This window comes from Alligator sinensis, unplaced genomic scaffold, assembly GCF_000455745.1.
Source record: "Alligator sinensis unplaced genomic scaffold, ASM45574v1 scaffold1277_1, whole genome shotgun sequence".
NCBI classification, from domain to species: Eukaryota; Metazoa; Chordata; order Crocodylia; family Alligatoridae; genus Alligator; species Alligator sinensis.
In genome coordinates this window covers 1,469,296-1,485,335 of record NW_005842341.1, presented here as the reverse complement: position 1 = coordinate 1,485,335, position 16,040 = coordinate 1,469,296, and the positions used below count along the sequence as shown (strand labels likewise).

The following is a 16,040-nucleotide window of genomic DNA, read 5'->3' as shown; positions in this document are numbered from 1 at the left end:
ACCCTCAAAATATAGGTAGGTGCCATGATCACTCCTGGCCACCGCTGCCGGCGGTGCCTGCAGGTGGTAGCCGACCCATGGTCAGTGCTCGTCACCCCACCCCCCACCACGAACAGTGCTGGCAGCGTCAGTGGGAGCACCCTGCTCACCGCCGCCAGGCTCCCACTGCCACCGCCGTGCTTCCGCCGCCACTAGCACAGCCGTGGCCCCCCCAGCCACTGCAGGCACACGCTGTTCATGCTCCTATCAATTCTGTTCCATTCTACAGAAACAAATATGCATTAGAGCAGAGATGCATCACCTCTCCTCTATCACAGGTGAATAATAAGTCATCACAGGACTGTTGGATAGAGAAGGTAAATGGTGGGAAGAAGGTAATCTATCATTCACTCTCCTTCTCTATTATTATAGGAAAGAGTCCATGCATATTATGTTATAGGAAAGAGTTCATCTGGCTTAGACATAGAAATCATAGAAAAGTAGGGCTGGGAGGGACCTCCAGATTTCATTTAGTCCAGAGGTGGGCAATTATTTTGAATGGAGGGCCATTTAACAAGTTTTAGCAATCTGTCAGGGGCCGCATAGGTATCCCCGCCCCTTGACAGTTGCCCTGCCCCCTGGTCGCCACACTGGGACCAGAAGTCCTGCCCCTAACCCCTGACCTTTGCCACCGGAAGTCCCTCTCCTTGCTTCCCCTCCCCCCAACACATACTTCTTTTGGGAGGGGGGGGTTGCCATCTTAGAACCAAAAAGAACCCAAATCACACACTAGAAGTGAAACACTTACTATAACATATTTTAATTTTATTACAAAAAATATTTGTCATGATTTGTGTTTCTGTACTGTATATGGAAGGGATTGCATAATAACTCAAAAATAAAGCCTCACTCTTTTATATTGTGTGTGTATGGTGAGGTGTGGCTGGGGGGATGTGTATGGTGGGGGTGTGTGAGAAGGTGTGGCTGTGTAAGGGGGCATAGGGTATGTTGGGGTATATGTATGTGTTGGAGGGGGTTGTGGGGGCAGGGCATGGGTGTGTAGGGTGCAAGGAAGGTGGGGGGTGTACGGACCCCACACACATTCCCTCCATGGTGTGCAGCCCCTGCTGCCGGCAGCAGCAACACATGCCTGCAGCTCTGGCAGTCACAGCAGGGAAGCCCCGTGTTGCACTCCAGGGGAAGCAGGGGGTGGGGCTCCCTCCACTCCCAGTGGAGTGCAGAGACCTATGCAGCAGCTGGCAGGGAAAGCAGCAGGCTCCAGCTCAGGGCTTCCCCCACTGTGAGTGCAGGAGCTGCAGGTGCGCAGTGTGGAGCCCCAGCGATAGAGGCAGCTGGGCAGGCTGTGCTCCCCCCGCACACAGCACTGGCCAGAGCCACACCCCACCTGGTGCCTGCACCATGCACGAGCGCCCTGACCTCCCCACCTGCTGCTGCTGCCAGCAGTGGAAGCTGCATGCCATGGGGGAGTGTGCGGGGGGTCCCTACACCCCCCCACCCTCACATCTGGACCCTGCCCAGTTGAGCTCCATGCTCCCACCACTCCCCTGGGCACAGGCTCTGTGCTTCCACCCAGCTGCAACTCCACCCCCTCCCAGCCCTGCCACTTCCCTACCTGTGACCCCAAGCGAGTTGGACTTCCAGGAAGTCAAGCAGGTTCCCATGGGATGGCTGCAGCAAGAGCCCCACTGGGAAGCTTCTGCTGGCTGGGCAGGGCCCTTCTGCTCAAGAGGGTGGGAATAAGGCGCAATAGGGTATGTTGGTGGGGTGTACATGTGGGCACCCTGTTCTCAGCCTTGCGGGGGTGGGGGGAGGTGCTGGGGATGAAAGTGCCTGGCAGGCCGGATCCAGACCACGGGCCATATTTTTCCCACCCCTGATCTAGTCCAATCCCCTGCCTGAGGCAGGATCATCCCTATCCAAACAATCCAATACAAATTAATTGCTTAACCTATTAGCAAAACTACACAATTCACCCTAACACACAAACGACATAACACCCTAACTTGTTACAAGTAAAGAAGAGCATGGAGCATGGTGGCCAACATCCGGGTGCTCAAATGTTGTAAAAATATACTCAAGAGATCCGAAGAAGAGGGCCATGACCCCCACCCCCTACCCCCCCAATAGAGAAAGGCAAAAACATCCACAGTCCATATCAATCTGACGATGGGGTGAGATTCCTTACTGACCCCAAATATGGTGACTGGTTTGACCCTGAGTTGGAAGGCAAGGCCCTCTAGCCAGGAATCTCCAGGTTTCAGTCCCAGCAGGAGCACTGGCACACGTCAGTCAAAATCCAAAGCTTTGGCTGCAGCCAACACCCAATGCTTCTAAGGAAAGCAAAAAATACCCCAGCAGTCTTTCCTGCCCAAGCACAGAGGGGCTGGACCTGATGATCTCATGAGGTGCTTTCCAGCCCCTAACATCTATGGATCTATGAAAAGAAAAGCCCTGATCTGTGTAGCAACAGGAGGTGTGGAAACCAGAAGCATGGGAAATACCTACAGTAGAATATAGGCACAGATACTTAGAGATCATCCCTGATCAATGTTTATCCAACCTCTTTTTTAACACCTCCAGTAATGGAGATTCCACAGCTTCCTTAGGCAGTCTATTCCACTGCTTCACTGCTCTAACAGTAAAAGTTTTTCCTGATATCTAATCTAAACTTATTGTGCTGCAGTTTCAAACCACTGGTCTGCGTTCTACTCTGCAGCAAAAGAGGTATTTTTCTTCTTTATAGCAGCCCTTTAGCAGACTGCCTTTGTGTTCCCTCTTAAGTGTCTTCTCCACAAACTGAACATACTTATTTCCTTCAGTCTCTCCTCATATGACTTGCTATCCAAGCCCCTTATCATTTTTGTTACCCACATCTAGACACTTAAACTTTTCCATGTCCTTTTAAAAAGGTGGAGCTCAAAACTGCACCCAATACTCTAGATGTGGCCTATCCTGTGCCAAGTAAAAAAGGACTTTCACCTCATGTCTTGTACCTGATGTGTCTATTGATGCATTCCAAAATCATATTTCCTTTTTTTGCAGCTGCATCACACTGCAGATTCATATTGAGTCTGTGATCTACCAAGACTCCCGGATCCTTCTCCATAGTGCTGCCATCCGGCCAGGTGTCACCTATTTTATATTTATGATTATTGTTTCCAAGGTGTAGCAACTTGCATTTGTCAGCATTGAACTTCATCCTGTTAACTCTAGCTAGGGTGGCCATCATAGGGGACAGTCCGGTTGTCCTCTATCCTCTATTGATACAAAGCCCGATGCCTTTATGTCCTCTATTTTTCTCTTGAAGAGAAAGTTTCTCTTCAAGAGAAAAATAGAGGACATAAAGGCATCAGGTTTTGTATCAATAGAGGACAGAGGACATAGTAGCAGAAAACTGGAATATCTTCTATGATGTCCACCCTAACTCCAGCCCAGTTTTCCAATCCATCAGGATCCTTCTGAATTGCACTTGCATCCTTCAATGTGTTCCCAGTCCTTCCCAGTTTTGTGACATCTGCAAACTTGCTCAGGAAGCTCTCCATTCCAGCATCCAGGTTGTTAATAAATGCAGTGAACAGCACTGGGCCCAGGACAGACCCGTGGGACTCCTGCCTTTTATAATTACCCTTTGCTTGCCAGTGTCTGTCTACCTTAAAGTGATTTTGCCTAGCTCACATTTCTCCACTTTGTTTACTAGAAAGTCATGTTCTTAGTAAATCCATGCAGGCTGCCTGTGATTTGCATTCCCTCTGCTCCAGTAACTTCCCAGGTATTGAGGTGAAGTTACCTGTTTGTAGTTCTGTAGGTCCTCCTTTTTGCCTTTTTAAAGAGGAGCACTGTGTTGGCCCTTTTCCAGTCCTCTGGTATCTCACCCATCTCCTACGGCTTAAAAAATATTATAGCCAAGGGCTCTGAGATTGCCTCTGCCAGTTCCTTCAGTACCCTGGGATGAACTTCATCAGACCTGCTGACTTGAATTCATTCAGACCCATCAAAAGCTCTCGTAAAAGTTTCTTTTGTAATCTCATCCCTTAGCACATTCCCTTCCTTACCCAAATAAACCTTACATCTAACTCGTGAAGAGGGTTTGTGGCTGAAAATATCCCATGGCAATAGGCACCTAACTATTGCAGCTTCCAAGGTATAACTTGGAATTTTGGTGCCCTGGGAAGCATGGAGAGCGAACACTTACCTCTTCATGTAGGGGCAGTGGTGTAGCCTGCTGCTACCCTAGCACAAGCTCCCCAAATACAGGCTGCTCCTGTGGCAACAACAGGGCCTCCCTTGGGGCTGCCACTCTGAATCTGTGCCAGGGGGCTGGTGCTCCATTCCCCCTGGCTCCAGGTTATGCTACTACTACTCAGCATTGAAGAATCTCCCACCCCAGGCCCCACAACCACAGGGCTCGGGTTGGGAGATAAGGATGTCCCAACGCCTGTTCTCTGATCATGAAGCACGGGCTGGGTGCTCCCTGCTGCCAGGCAGGGGGACATAGTCCCTGTCCAGGCTCTGGTGGTGGAGCCTGCCCCAGCAGCAGGCAGCTCCCAGGGGCAGAGAACAATCTTCCACCTCCTGCTGCCCAACTGATGGGGAGCACATTTGCTCCTGGTCAGGCATCTACACACGTGCTACTGAATAGTAAGTAATCGAGAGTAAATCTGATACTTGAATTTGCAGCTAGCACATTTATAATTAGAGCAAATTACTGTGCAGTAAGTGTCTGCATGTGTAGACAGTGATGCTTACTGCACAGTAATTAGCTCAAATCTTAAGTAAAACATCTCCTGTAGACACACCCAGTAAGAAGTACTTTAGTACATTTTATTTATGACATTTACTTCTGTGAATATTTCCTACTTCAAAGGTTTAGTCATTTCCTACTATTTGTACTTAGCCCATAGTTTTAGGTGTTCCATTCTAAGTACAAGGACTCAAAATTATAGATTTATAAATTCATAGATTGTAGCGTCGAAAGGGACCACAATGGATCATCATGTCCAACCCCCTGCCCCCTGGCAGGAAAGAGGACCGAGGTCAGATGACCCCAGCCAGGTGACTATCTAGCCTCCTCTTGAAGACCTCCAAGCTAGGTGATAGCACCACCTCTCTTGGAAGCCCATTCCAGATCCTGGCCACCCTTACTGTGAAAAATGTCTTCCTAATATCTAACCTAAATCCACTCTCAACTAGTTTACACCCATTATTCCTAGTCACTCCCTGGGGCGCCTTAGTAAACAGCACTTCCCCTATTCCCCATTGACCGCCCCTAATAAATTTATAGGTGGCCACAAGATCTCCCCTCAGCCGTCTCTTGTGGAGACTGAAGAGATTCAGCTCTCTCAACCTCCCCCCGTAGGGTCTATCACGACAGCCACTAATTATGCGAGTGGCCCTCCTCTGGACCCTCTCAAGATTCCCCGCATCCCTCTTGAAGTGCAGCACCCAAAACTGGACACAGTACTCCAACTGCGGCCTGACCAGTGCCACATAGAGGGGGAGCATCACCTCCTTTGATCTATTAGTCATGCACCTACTAATGCACGACAAGGTGCGATTGGCCTTGTTGATGGCCTTATTACACTGCTGGCTCATGTTCATCTTGCAGTCAATTATGACTCCAAGATCCCTCTCTGCCTCCGAGCTGCTGAGGACACTCCCCAACCTATAGGTGTGTTGGGGGTTCCTCCTTCCCAGGTGGAGTACCTTACATTTATCTTTATTAAATTGCATCCTATTTCTCTCTGCCCATTGATCCAACCTGTCCAGGTCAGCCTGAATCTGCTCCCTGCCCTCCGGTGTACTAACTTTGCCCCATAACTTGGTATCATCAGCGAACTTGGAAAGGGTGCTCTCCATGCCCTTGTCCAAATGGCTGATGAAGATATTAAATAATATCAGTCCGAGGACTGAACCCTGCAGGACCCCACTGCCCACCTCCCTCCAGGCCGAGAAGGAACCATCCACCACCATTAGGATGGATTTAGCACAATACTAATCCAACCTCAATAATACTCATTTATGGCTAGTAGCATAACCTGTTAGCCTTAAAAACTCTTTCATGAACAAATAAATACACTCTTGAAGATAATAGCTGATTGCAGGGTAGATTTCAGCATTTGAAACTAAGAGATCAGGCATATCACCAACCAGATGTGGTTTTTAACAGGCTCAATCCTGCAAGCATTTATGCACTTGCTTTACTTTACATATGTGACTAGTCCACTTGACCACAACAGGACTTTTCACATGCAGGACTTTTCACAGGATCAAAGCCTGATTCTGTTAAGCACTTTGGGCCCTGCAAGTAGCCCAGTATACAGCCATATATTTTTAAATGGAAACATTGATGTTGTTAAAAGAAAAGGTTTAAGAGTTCCTATCTTTCACACAAGCAATTGTTAAATATTTTTATCTGATTTCTATTTATTAAAACAATCATCCCTTCTTCCTTCTTTTCCAAGACAAATCTTAATCTATTAATCTACAAAACAGTACCCTGAACTAAAAAGATCTAATGTTCATCTACAAGGACCAAGTAGATTCATCTCCTCCCCGACTGTGAATAGGTATTTCAAAATGTGTGATACAGGGACACCTGGGCCTAACAGGGAGAGAGTTTGGGATTATGCTCAGGTTTTGAAATATGGGGGGCTTCAGGGTGGCTGAACCCCCCCTCCATAAGAGCCCCATAAAAAAAACCCCATAAAAGACGAGAGCCCCCCCCAGACCTTTTTAAGCAACTCAGGTGGTGGAGGCGGCAGCTCCTTCTGCTTTCCGGCTGCCACCACCACAGATTCCCCCTGCAGGAGTCCACGTGTAATTCGAACCCTGATTATACTCTACTCTCAAACCACTTGAGCTACTCTCTTCTATGAGCTGATTAAAGATGATAAAGAAACATTGGAAAGACAGTGTTGTCCAAAATGAGGCACAGATATTGGCATATGTCCTTCAGGGATCACATTCAGGGGCCACAGAAGGAGCTTTATTGTGGATACTTGCTAGCCTGAACTCCATCTCTTAAATTAGTGCTATTTCTTGCTATTCAGTGTCCTAATCTATATTTGTTTGGGATAATCTCTACTTGAAATGTTTTCTGGTGTTTAGTTTATCTTCTCTTCTTACTGTGAATGTGTGCAGCAGGTAGCTGATTAAAGATGATATAGAAATACCGGAAATAGTGCTGCCCAAAATGAGGCGCAGATATTGGCATATGTCCCTCAGGGATCATTAGCTTTAATCAGCTCATAGAAGAAGAGTTGCTCAAGTGGTTTGTTTGGTTTTTTTAATGTTTCTTTAGTTGTTCTCAGAAAGGAGACCTAAAAATAAAATTCTAAATCCAAACTAGTGTGCTGAATGCCTCTATTAATAAGGGTGTCAGAAATGGATAAATATTGAAAAAATAAAGAACTAATTCAGGGCATATCTATCTATATATACATATATTCACTTTTTGAAAAAAATTCCCTCTGTGACATCTATCAGCATTTTCTGGGTTGATTTAACAAAAAAAAATTGCAGAAAGCAGAATTGTTCTATAACATCACCACTGTTATATTTTATGGTATTTTAAGTGCCAGTGACCCATAGAGCTAACATGATAGAACAATGCTTTTTATTGATCTCTGATCTGTTGAAGCCTCACCACATGACAGTTTGGTCAGTCTGGTTCAAATATCATTTAATCTATCATTTACTCATGGGGCACTCCACAGTGAGACTGTCAGATATTATGCTGAATGAGTACCTGTCTTACAGCTGTTGTGAATCTGCATTAGCAAGTATACAATACAACAAATATACCTACAAAAGTAATTACAACATACTATCAGATTATGCCCATTTAAGTCTTTCTACCACCACCAAAAAAAACAAGTACTTATGATGTAGACTCTCCGCTTTTTCATTTTTAGGTCCTCATGCAGTAAACTACACCAGCATCTATGTAGCTTTTAAAATATTTGTCTATTGTCCTCAGGGGAAACACTCATGCTTAATATTACACATCCACATAAGCCTATTGGTGGATTAAGACTTGTCTAAAGCTCTAAAAGGCAAACGTGTGGAAAGAGCATTTTTACTTACAGCTGTAAATTATCATAAAATATATAATTCAGGTTTTTCAATAAAGGACTTGGCTCCAGAGCTGAGATCTTTTTCATGTAGTTCATGTTTACATAAATTATCATCTAACTAAATAGCTGCATATAAAAAAATCTGAGGCTAGAGGTCTATAGCAGTATATTAGAAAATGAGTCCCTTTAATAATATCCTTTCCTTATTTAAATACATTGTTTTGACTATAGTATTAATTCATAATTTTCACCAGATGCATCTTGGCTATAAAGGGTGTAGCAGGCTTTTAACCACTGTCTACCATCAGCAGCTTATGACATTTTTCATGAGCTGTAAGGAGCTCGTGGTCAAACCAACCTAGTTTGCCATTTTATCCTCTGCAAACATGACATATTAACTTTTCCATCCAACACATCTGTAGTGATTCAGATGTTTAATTAAACTTAATCAAGAACCAGTGATTCTAAGACTTAACAAATCTTGAAAAACATAGCAGATGACCAACTTTACCGTGAAACAATCGGAAGAATCAGTTTAAGGTGACTTATTTTGATCCTTACCTTGTTTCCCATCTAATCTCAGGATAATTTTTATATTTGGAATCTCCTGTACTAGAGAAATGTATGTACTATTAGTCTGGAAAACTAATTTCTGCTTATCCAAGCCCAAGTTTCCAGCACTAATACCTCAAACACAGACTGCTCACACTATCTTAATTAAGAGAGGAAAGTTTGAAAAACATGGCCCAGGACTTAGTCTTAATTGACATGTACTGCTTCATTAACTACAACTTAATTAATTTAATATAAAATGGATGTGCAAGCCTAGAAAAAAGATCCAATTCCACATACACCTGTTTAACCCAGCAACAGCACCATTCAGATTAATGATGTTACAACTATGTAAAGTGACAGAATCTTTTGGAAAATGCATGAGAAAGAGGACACAAGCCTCTGTCTCACATGCTTGCTATGAAACAGGACTAACTGATATTGACTATGCTAGGAATATAACCCCAAAAATTAGAAAGTAGGGAAATTATTTCTTTGTCCCCACCCAAAAGGTTTTTGAACTATTGTCTTATTCTTACAGGGCAGTATAGCAGAACCCAAAAATCAAGACCACAAAAGCCCTAGATGCCTGTGAAGAAATAGATTGTCATTAAAAATAGATACTTGAAATACATAGATTTTCCATTAGTTACAGAAGTTTTAAGATAGGCATATTTCAGTCCTAACCTTGTACAGAATGGGAATGTCTACAGGAGATACTAACTGCACAGTTGACTAATTAGCTGCACAGTAAACATTTTGGTGTCTACACATGACCCTATTAGGCAGAAGTAAACTAATTTATTTCACAGCAGGAAAGCACTTGTAAATTCAAGTGCTTGTAAATACAAGTGCTTTCCTGCTGCAAAGTAAAAAACTCTGCAGCAGTGCATATGTAGATGCTGGAGGGGCTGGCTGGGGCACGAGGGTGCTTCAGTGCAGAGGCTGCTAGCCAGCCAGCTAGCCCCGAGCTGAGCCACCCTCATGCCCCAGCCAGCCCCTCTACAGTATGCTGAGCTGTGGAGGGAAACAGCCCTGGGCTGGCAAACTGACCCCCCAGATCTGCTGCCAGCTGGGGCTGCTCTGTCCCAGCTCAGTGTGCTGTGTATGAATAAACTGCAGAACTTATTGCTCTGGAGTTCATTGCTCCCAGGCACATCTTTAAATGGCACATGGGGGAGCAATAAGCTCCACACTTTATTCATGTGACAAAATTACATGTGTAGGCATGCCCAATAAGAATGTTAAAAACTTGTGGAATTAAAGGAGCATTATATTAGATTTTCTAATATTTATATATGAGAAAATAATGGACTCTTCTTTACATTTTACTTTGGCCTTCTAACACTGAAAGTGTCTTCTTCAAACACCCACACATTTTTAAAGCCACAGCTTGGACTTCTGGAATCAGGGTAAGCATACAGCATCCTTTCTTGACAGCAGTTGTTGTCCAGGGCAATTCAAATACATCAAGCTTTATGTCTAGGCATCCAAAAAGAAACTATTATGGTAGTAAGGCATAGCAGAACAACTTTTTTGCTCAGGCTTATTATAGGAAAGAAGACCAATTACAAATAGTTACAATATGACTGAAAATATGATTTTTGTAATAAAGAGACAAACATACAAAGATATTCAATCAAAAACAATAACTTAAAATAACTAAAAGGTAAAATTACACAGCAGTTTTTAAACCTTTCAATGAAAAATACATCTCTCTCTCTCAGATATAAAAAACTTTTTTTTTTTTTATTACATACATTATCACTTAGTTTTCCAGCACAATAGATAAACTAATTTCTATTTTTAGAGCTATCCTTCATTCTCTTAACCTATCACGTGTTGTTTTTTAAAGACTGGAAGTGAATTTATTTAAAAATCATGCAAGTCTTTTCATAGCTGATGATGACTTCAAGACTAATGCACCTGTACTTTCAATTACTTGCATATTATGAACAGTATCATAGGCGATTAAAAATACAGGAAACAGTGTCAACACTACTGAATGTAGAAAAAAATAAAAATGATATTTAAATTAAGATTGTCTACTAGAACAAAATAGGCTTTGGCCTTAGGTTCACAAAAAAAATTTAAAAAAAAGAACATACTAAGCATAGTTAGACATGTGAGCGACTCCCAAATGTCAAATATTATACATAGTATTGCATATTTCAGCGCATGCCCAGAATCTGCCTGCTTTTTAATTGATAATTTTTTTCCAATTCACACAGAGCTTGAGCCCGCAGATTGGCAGCATAAAGTCGTTTTTTCAGCTCAGCACATTTTCCTTTTGAGAGAGGATAGTTCTCCAAATTACCATCTGCTACAACATTCTCTTTTGTTTCCACACCAAAATGAACTTTCTTCTTTCTTACAGGAAGTGGGAGCATTACTTCATCATCTTGAAGACAAACAAAGAAGAGAGCTTTTGGGTATTGTTGAAAGTATTACTCAACATTAGTTTATTAATTAGTGTCAATGGAAATAGCTTCCAGCTGCATGATCTTTTTAATTAATTTTTTTAGATAGCTCCCTTTATGCTTAGTACCCCACCCCACCCCCACCTTTCCTTCAAGGGACAGGGATAAGAAATACTAAATATCCTGTTTAAGATGCTACAGTCATAGCTTCTAGTTTTATTTTCAGGGGACTTGAGGGTAAGAAAAGAACTGTGCACATCATCTTCAGCTGCAAAACAGTACACAAGAAGAGGAAACAGTAAGAGAAATCATGTATTTATTTGTATATTATTCTCCAGGGAGTCCAGGTGCATGATAGAGCAGAAAAAGAAAATAAAAAGATTGAGATGTCATTATCTGCTATGAGCCAAATCCAAGTACATCCCTCACTTCCCTACTTCTTAAGCTTTGTGATCAGTGCTAGAAGGCAGCTATATGAGCCACAGCCCTGACACTTACTAATTATGTATGCCAAGATGTGAACAGGTACAACTGAAGCCAGGCCACAGAGTTTGAGTTTAGAGACAAAGTTTAGCTTTACCTATAAACCATGAAAAACTGCAGTCAGTACTATTGCAGGAAGGTTCAGAATAGACTTTAAATAACTAGTTCTAGGGAGGAAAAAATCCTGATCAAATTGCTGTCAACAGGTACAGCTATGCATGGCTTGTGAGCAGTAGGCATTTCTTCTTCCCTAGGACAGGCCATTGGTAAGAAGCAATACTATCACCTACCACCGGGTTGAGTTCATACTCATCCCCCAGTTAAACTGTACACCCATAATAAGATTCCAAGTTTATGGTGGACTGAAAGCTCCTTGAAGGTAGGGGGTGGTGTAAGTCTGCACACTGACCAGCTATGCTAGGTTTGCAATAAACAGATAAAGGTAAGTTTAGGGAAGATGAAGGTAGATAGAAGGGTACTACAGGTGTTAAGAATAGGTTACAGTAAAAAGATACAGAAGGTATTAGAATAAAATGCTGGTCATAGAATAAATAAATGATTCCAGCTTGTAAACAAGATAGTCAGGAGGCAAGAGCTGGGGAAAAAAAGTACAAGATGTATGCAACAAACTCCACATGTCCAGGTTTTTCACTTTTCCAGAATGGCTAACAGCAATAATACTGTAAGAAACTTTAAAGTCAAGTCAGGAAGTTATATGTTAGGGTATGGACACACACTCATGTCAAAAAGAGAGCTGCTGGTCAGGAGCAGGCAGCAGCTGTTACATTGTAACAGGTACCTGTGGACAAGCCCTAAGAAATAAGGTTAGCTAAAACAGCTTCAATTCAACATTGCTTTCTCCTCTGATGAAAGAGCTGTTCTTGCTACATTTGCATCTCTATGGGCTTATCTACAGACAGTTCTAAGAATCTTACAGCTGTGCCATAGGGTTCTGAATAGCTTTTGAAACTACTTTGAAATGTATGGTGTCCATATCCATAATGGAACAGTGCCATTGTGGGTAGTTCAGCAGAAATCTCACAGGACAGATGGAGGCAGTAGTCTTGAATGGAGCTCCTGCCATCTTGTACCTAGAACATTAGTGTAGACATTTGGAGTAAACTAGAATGCAGAAGCCAGAGACAGAAAAGAGATTAGCTATTCCTTTATTTATGATTATCTTGAATTGAAGGTTGCAAAAATTGTGTGGATTATTCTAAAGCGATATTAAAAGAATGAAGATTAGAAAAAAAATGTTCTCAAAAGCCACAGTAAATTGATCCCAAGGAGAATAAAAGTTTCAATACAGCAGTGTATTAATTGTAAAATTAAATGGCTCCCTTCACTGTTAGCATCCTGACAGAAGTCTAATACAAGTTTTTGGAAGGCAGAATAGTGGGGCTGGGGAGCAGGGGGATTTTCCCTCAGTCTCATGGCTGACTGTGACAGTAAGTCCTCCTGGAAATATGGAATGTCCTCCAAGTGTAACAGCCAACAGAGCCTGGAGCGTGTCACATGTATCAGCATCCCCATGCTGAAAAATGGTGGCAGGGCACTTTTAACGAAAGCTCAAATGAGCTTTAAAGTGCCCTGCTGACATTTTTCAGCATGGGGATGCTGATGCACGCAATGCAGGAGTCTGCTGGAGTGTGGTAATTGCCACTTGATTAAACTTGATCTGCTCCGAGGTGCTGCAGTTACAGCGTCAGAGCAGCCTCCCTGCATGTATAAGAGCCCATTGTTCTACCACAGTGAGCAGTACATTGGGTTTTCATCAGTTAAGCCTTTTTTCAAGAGCATGCCTTCAGTGGGCATAACTGACATTCTCTCACATTTAACTCTGACAAGCAGGGAAATTTACAGTACAGGGGAATTATATCGTCTTCTGTTTTGAGGAAAATTCATTCCTCCCATCACCCCTTTTTGAAACGAGGGCAGAGGACATACTTTCAGATTGAGTGAAGTTATCCACACTTGCTTATATGATCAAGATTTATGCTATGTTAGTAGTATACGGTCTGCCAACTATGTATTCCACCAAACATGTTTCAGTGGTGGTTTGTATATATCTTCCTAGCAAGCATGACAAGAGCAGCATTTAACTGCAGAGTAAGATTAAGTCAGTTTCTTAAAACACTTCACTTGCTGCAACCTGATAGGTTGGGACAAAAGTAGTGACATTAAACAATAGTACCATCAAATAGATTATAAACTGCATTATGGAAAAAAAAGGAGTTAAACATGCTTGTTGTAATCCTAAATAGAATATAATAGTAACAGACTCTAAACATCTGCTAGTATTTTTAGACTGATTTGAAGACTGCTGTTCCTTATTCCAAGATATAGCTTGAGGTTTCTAACAAGTATGCATTCAGTAGCAAGTTCATTCTGCATTGTTTATAGCTTCAATGCTATGAAAACACACACACACACACACACACACACACAAAACAAACACACCAGAAAAAAGGATCGTGACAGACACCATCAAGGCTCCCCCCTCAAACCATAAAAAATAAATAAATAAATAAATAAATAAATAAATAAATAAATAAATAAAAATAATAAAAAAAAAAATCCAAAGATATACTATGTAACATTTATTTAAGTAACTTGATCAAAAAAAGGTACAGATCTAATTTTCATAATCTGTTCCCAAATAAAATGAAGTTTTAAAACACTTTAAAATCCTGCAGCTATCTAGTGAAGTCATGAATTTACATTCTAGTACCTCCTTGTCACCATAATTTGGTGTGTCAGGCTGTATTAACAAAACAGATAATGTCAAAGTTCATAGTAAAAGTCCCCATTCCATACACTCTTCACGAGGATGAATAAAGCCATGAGCTTGTAATGGAAACCATTACAGAAGTGTGATGTTTCATAAAACAGGATTGTGTAACAGAGGCCTGGTTTTGTCAATCCATGTTTACCAGTTCAAGTAACTTGCTGTTTTTTCCATACCTGGACTGATTGCACCTGCCAGTATCCTTTGTTCTTTAAAGAAATTATAATTCTTCAACAAGCTTTCAGCCCTGTTTTGAAGAGATAAAAAGATTAGTAAGATTGTTTGAAAAGCTCTCTCATTCATTAAAAATCCGAGTATAATCTATATTACAGGACTGTACCTAGCAAGCTTGTCTTCTGTCAGTCTTTCACGAACACAGAGCTCCCGTTCCCTCTCTGGAAGTGGGCATACAAAAATGTTATGAGAAGTACTGACATCTGAATACTACATTAAAGAGGCATGGTCCCACAATAGCATCTTTCTGTAGACTGCCTAGAGTTTTGCTACTGATGTAGCAATTTGTTGCTTTACATTACAGCAATTTTCTCAACGCATGCATTTTACAGGATATTCCAATAACTGCTCACATAACAGACTTCACAAGAATATTGCTACCAGAGGGCTGTATAGTCCACACCAATCAGTAATAATATAGAGTGTACCAAATCCCCTTTAAGACTTCAACATGGTTTCAATCAGGGTCAAAGTTCAGGCTACTTAGTTAACTTGTATCATTACAGAATCATGCAAGTATAAAAAGTTAGGTACTGTATGCTTCCAAGCTGTAGTTCCACCTCCTCTTTTCAAGCAGTTAAAAAGATATCTTTGCCTATAGCCTCTGAAGCTTAACCTGTACATGAGACATTTCCATCATCATTTGGATTACATTTCTCTGCCACGTAAGTTATGCTCTGAAAAAAAAAGTCTTTAGTTGACCATGTCTGACAACTATAATAGCTTGTAGTCCCATCATCTGGGCCACACACTTTCCTGAATCCATTTTGTAATGGACTGATACAAGAACTTTTCATTCTAGCGTCAGAATGAAACTAGAATGGCTGTGTCATTGTATATATGCATAAAAGTTTAGGTTCACAGAGAAAACAAAACACCTTATGTTTAACTCTAATAATCTGTATTGAAGAAATTGCTGCCTGGTGTGTTAAGTCAAGCCAAAACTGAAAAATATATTTTATGTAGGTAAACCTGTGGGGCCAAGTCTGTGCTCTGCGTTGCAATTAAGTGATACTGCAAGTAGAGTGATTAAAATGCAGCCATTCCCTAGTCAAAAAGAATAAACTCCCCCTTTGCACTGGTGCAACAGGTCCACAGATTCAGTGGTATCAGACTCTGGAGCCTGTCAAGTTTGCTCTCTACTATACCCTGTCCCATAATCTTTTGAACCAGGATTCCAGTTCTCTCCCCAACCCTAGAGAATGTCATACGTTCCAGTCGTTGCTCTCTCTCTTTTATGGCCCGTTCCCTTTCCTGCAGCTGTTGTTCCTTCAGTTTCAGCTCATTCACTGCAGCACCAGAATACTGCAGCCTTTCTGGCTCTCCTGACCTTCGTCCTCTCTTCTCAGAATTTTTTCTTTGCTCCTCTACTACGAAGTCTGATATCAAGGGGTGCTGTAGAATTTCTTCAACAGAGGGTCGACAATAATCCTAAAAGGTAGCAAAGGTAATTTGCAAGATTTAATACTGATGCACAGTATTTTATTG

At 42.0% G+C, this 16,040-nt stretch overlaps 1 protein-coding gene across 1 annotated transcript in view; it reads right to left on the bottom strand.

Annotated features, from left to right (window-relative positions):
- Positions 1–10,126: 10,126 nt before the first annotated feature.
- The window catches only part of NEK2 (NIMA related kinase 2), a 9,943-nt gene continuing 4,029 nt past the window's right edge, over positions 10,127–16,040 (bottom strand). Inside the window, exons 6-9 of the mRNA XM_006028796.2 lie at positions 15,764–15,983; positions 14,659–14,713; positions 14,495–14,565; positions 10,127–11,028 (exon numbers count right to left, since the gene is read on the bottom strand). Of these exons, the coding sequence (XP_006028858.1) occupies positions 10,799–11,028; positions 14,495–14,565; positions 14,659–14,713; positions 15,764–15,983 (576 nt within the window). The 3' untranslated portion in view covers positions 10,127–10,798. The remainder of the gene's footprint in view (positions 11,029–14,494; positions 14,566–14,658; positions 14,714–15,763; positions 15,984–16,040) is intronic.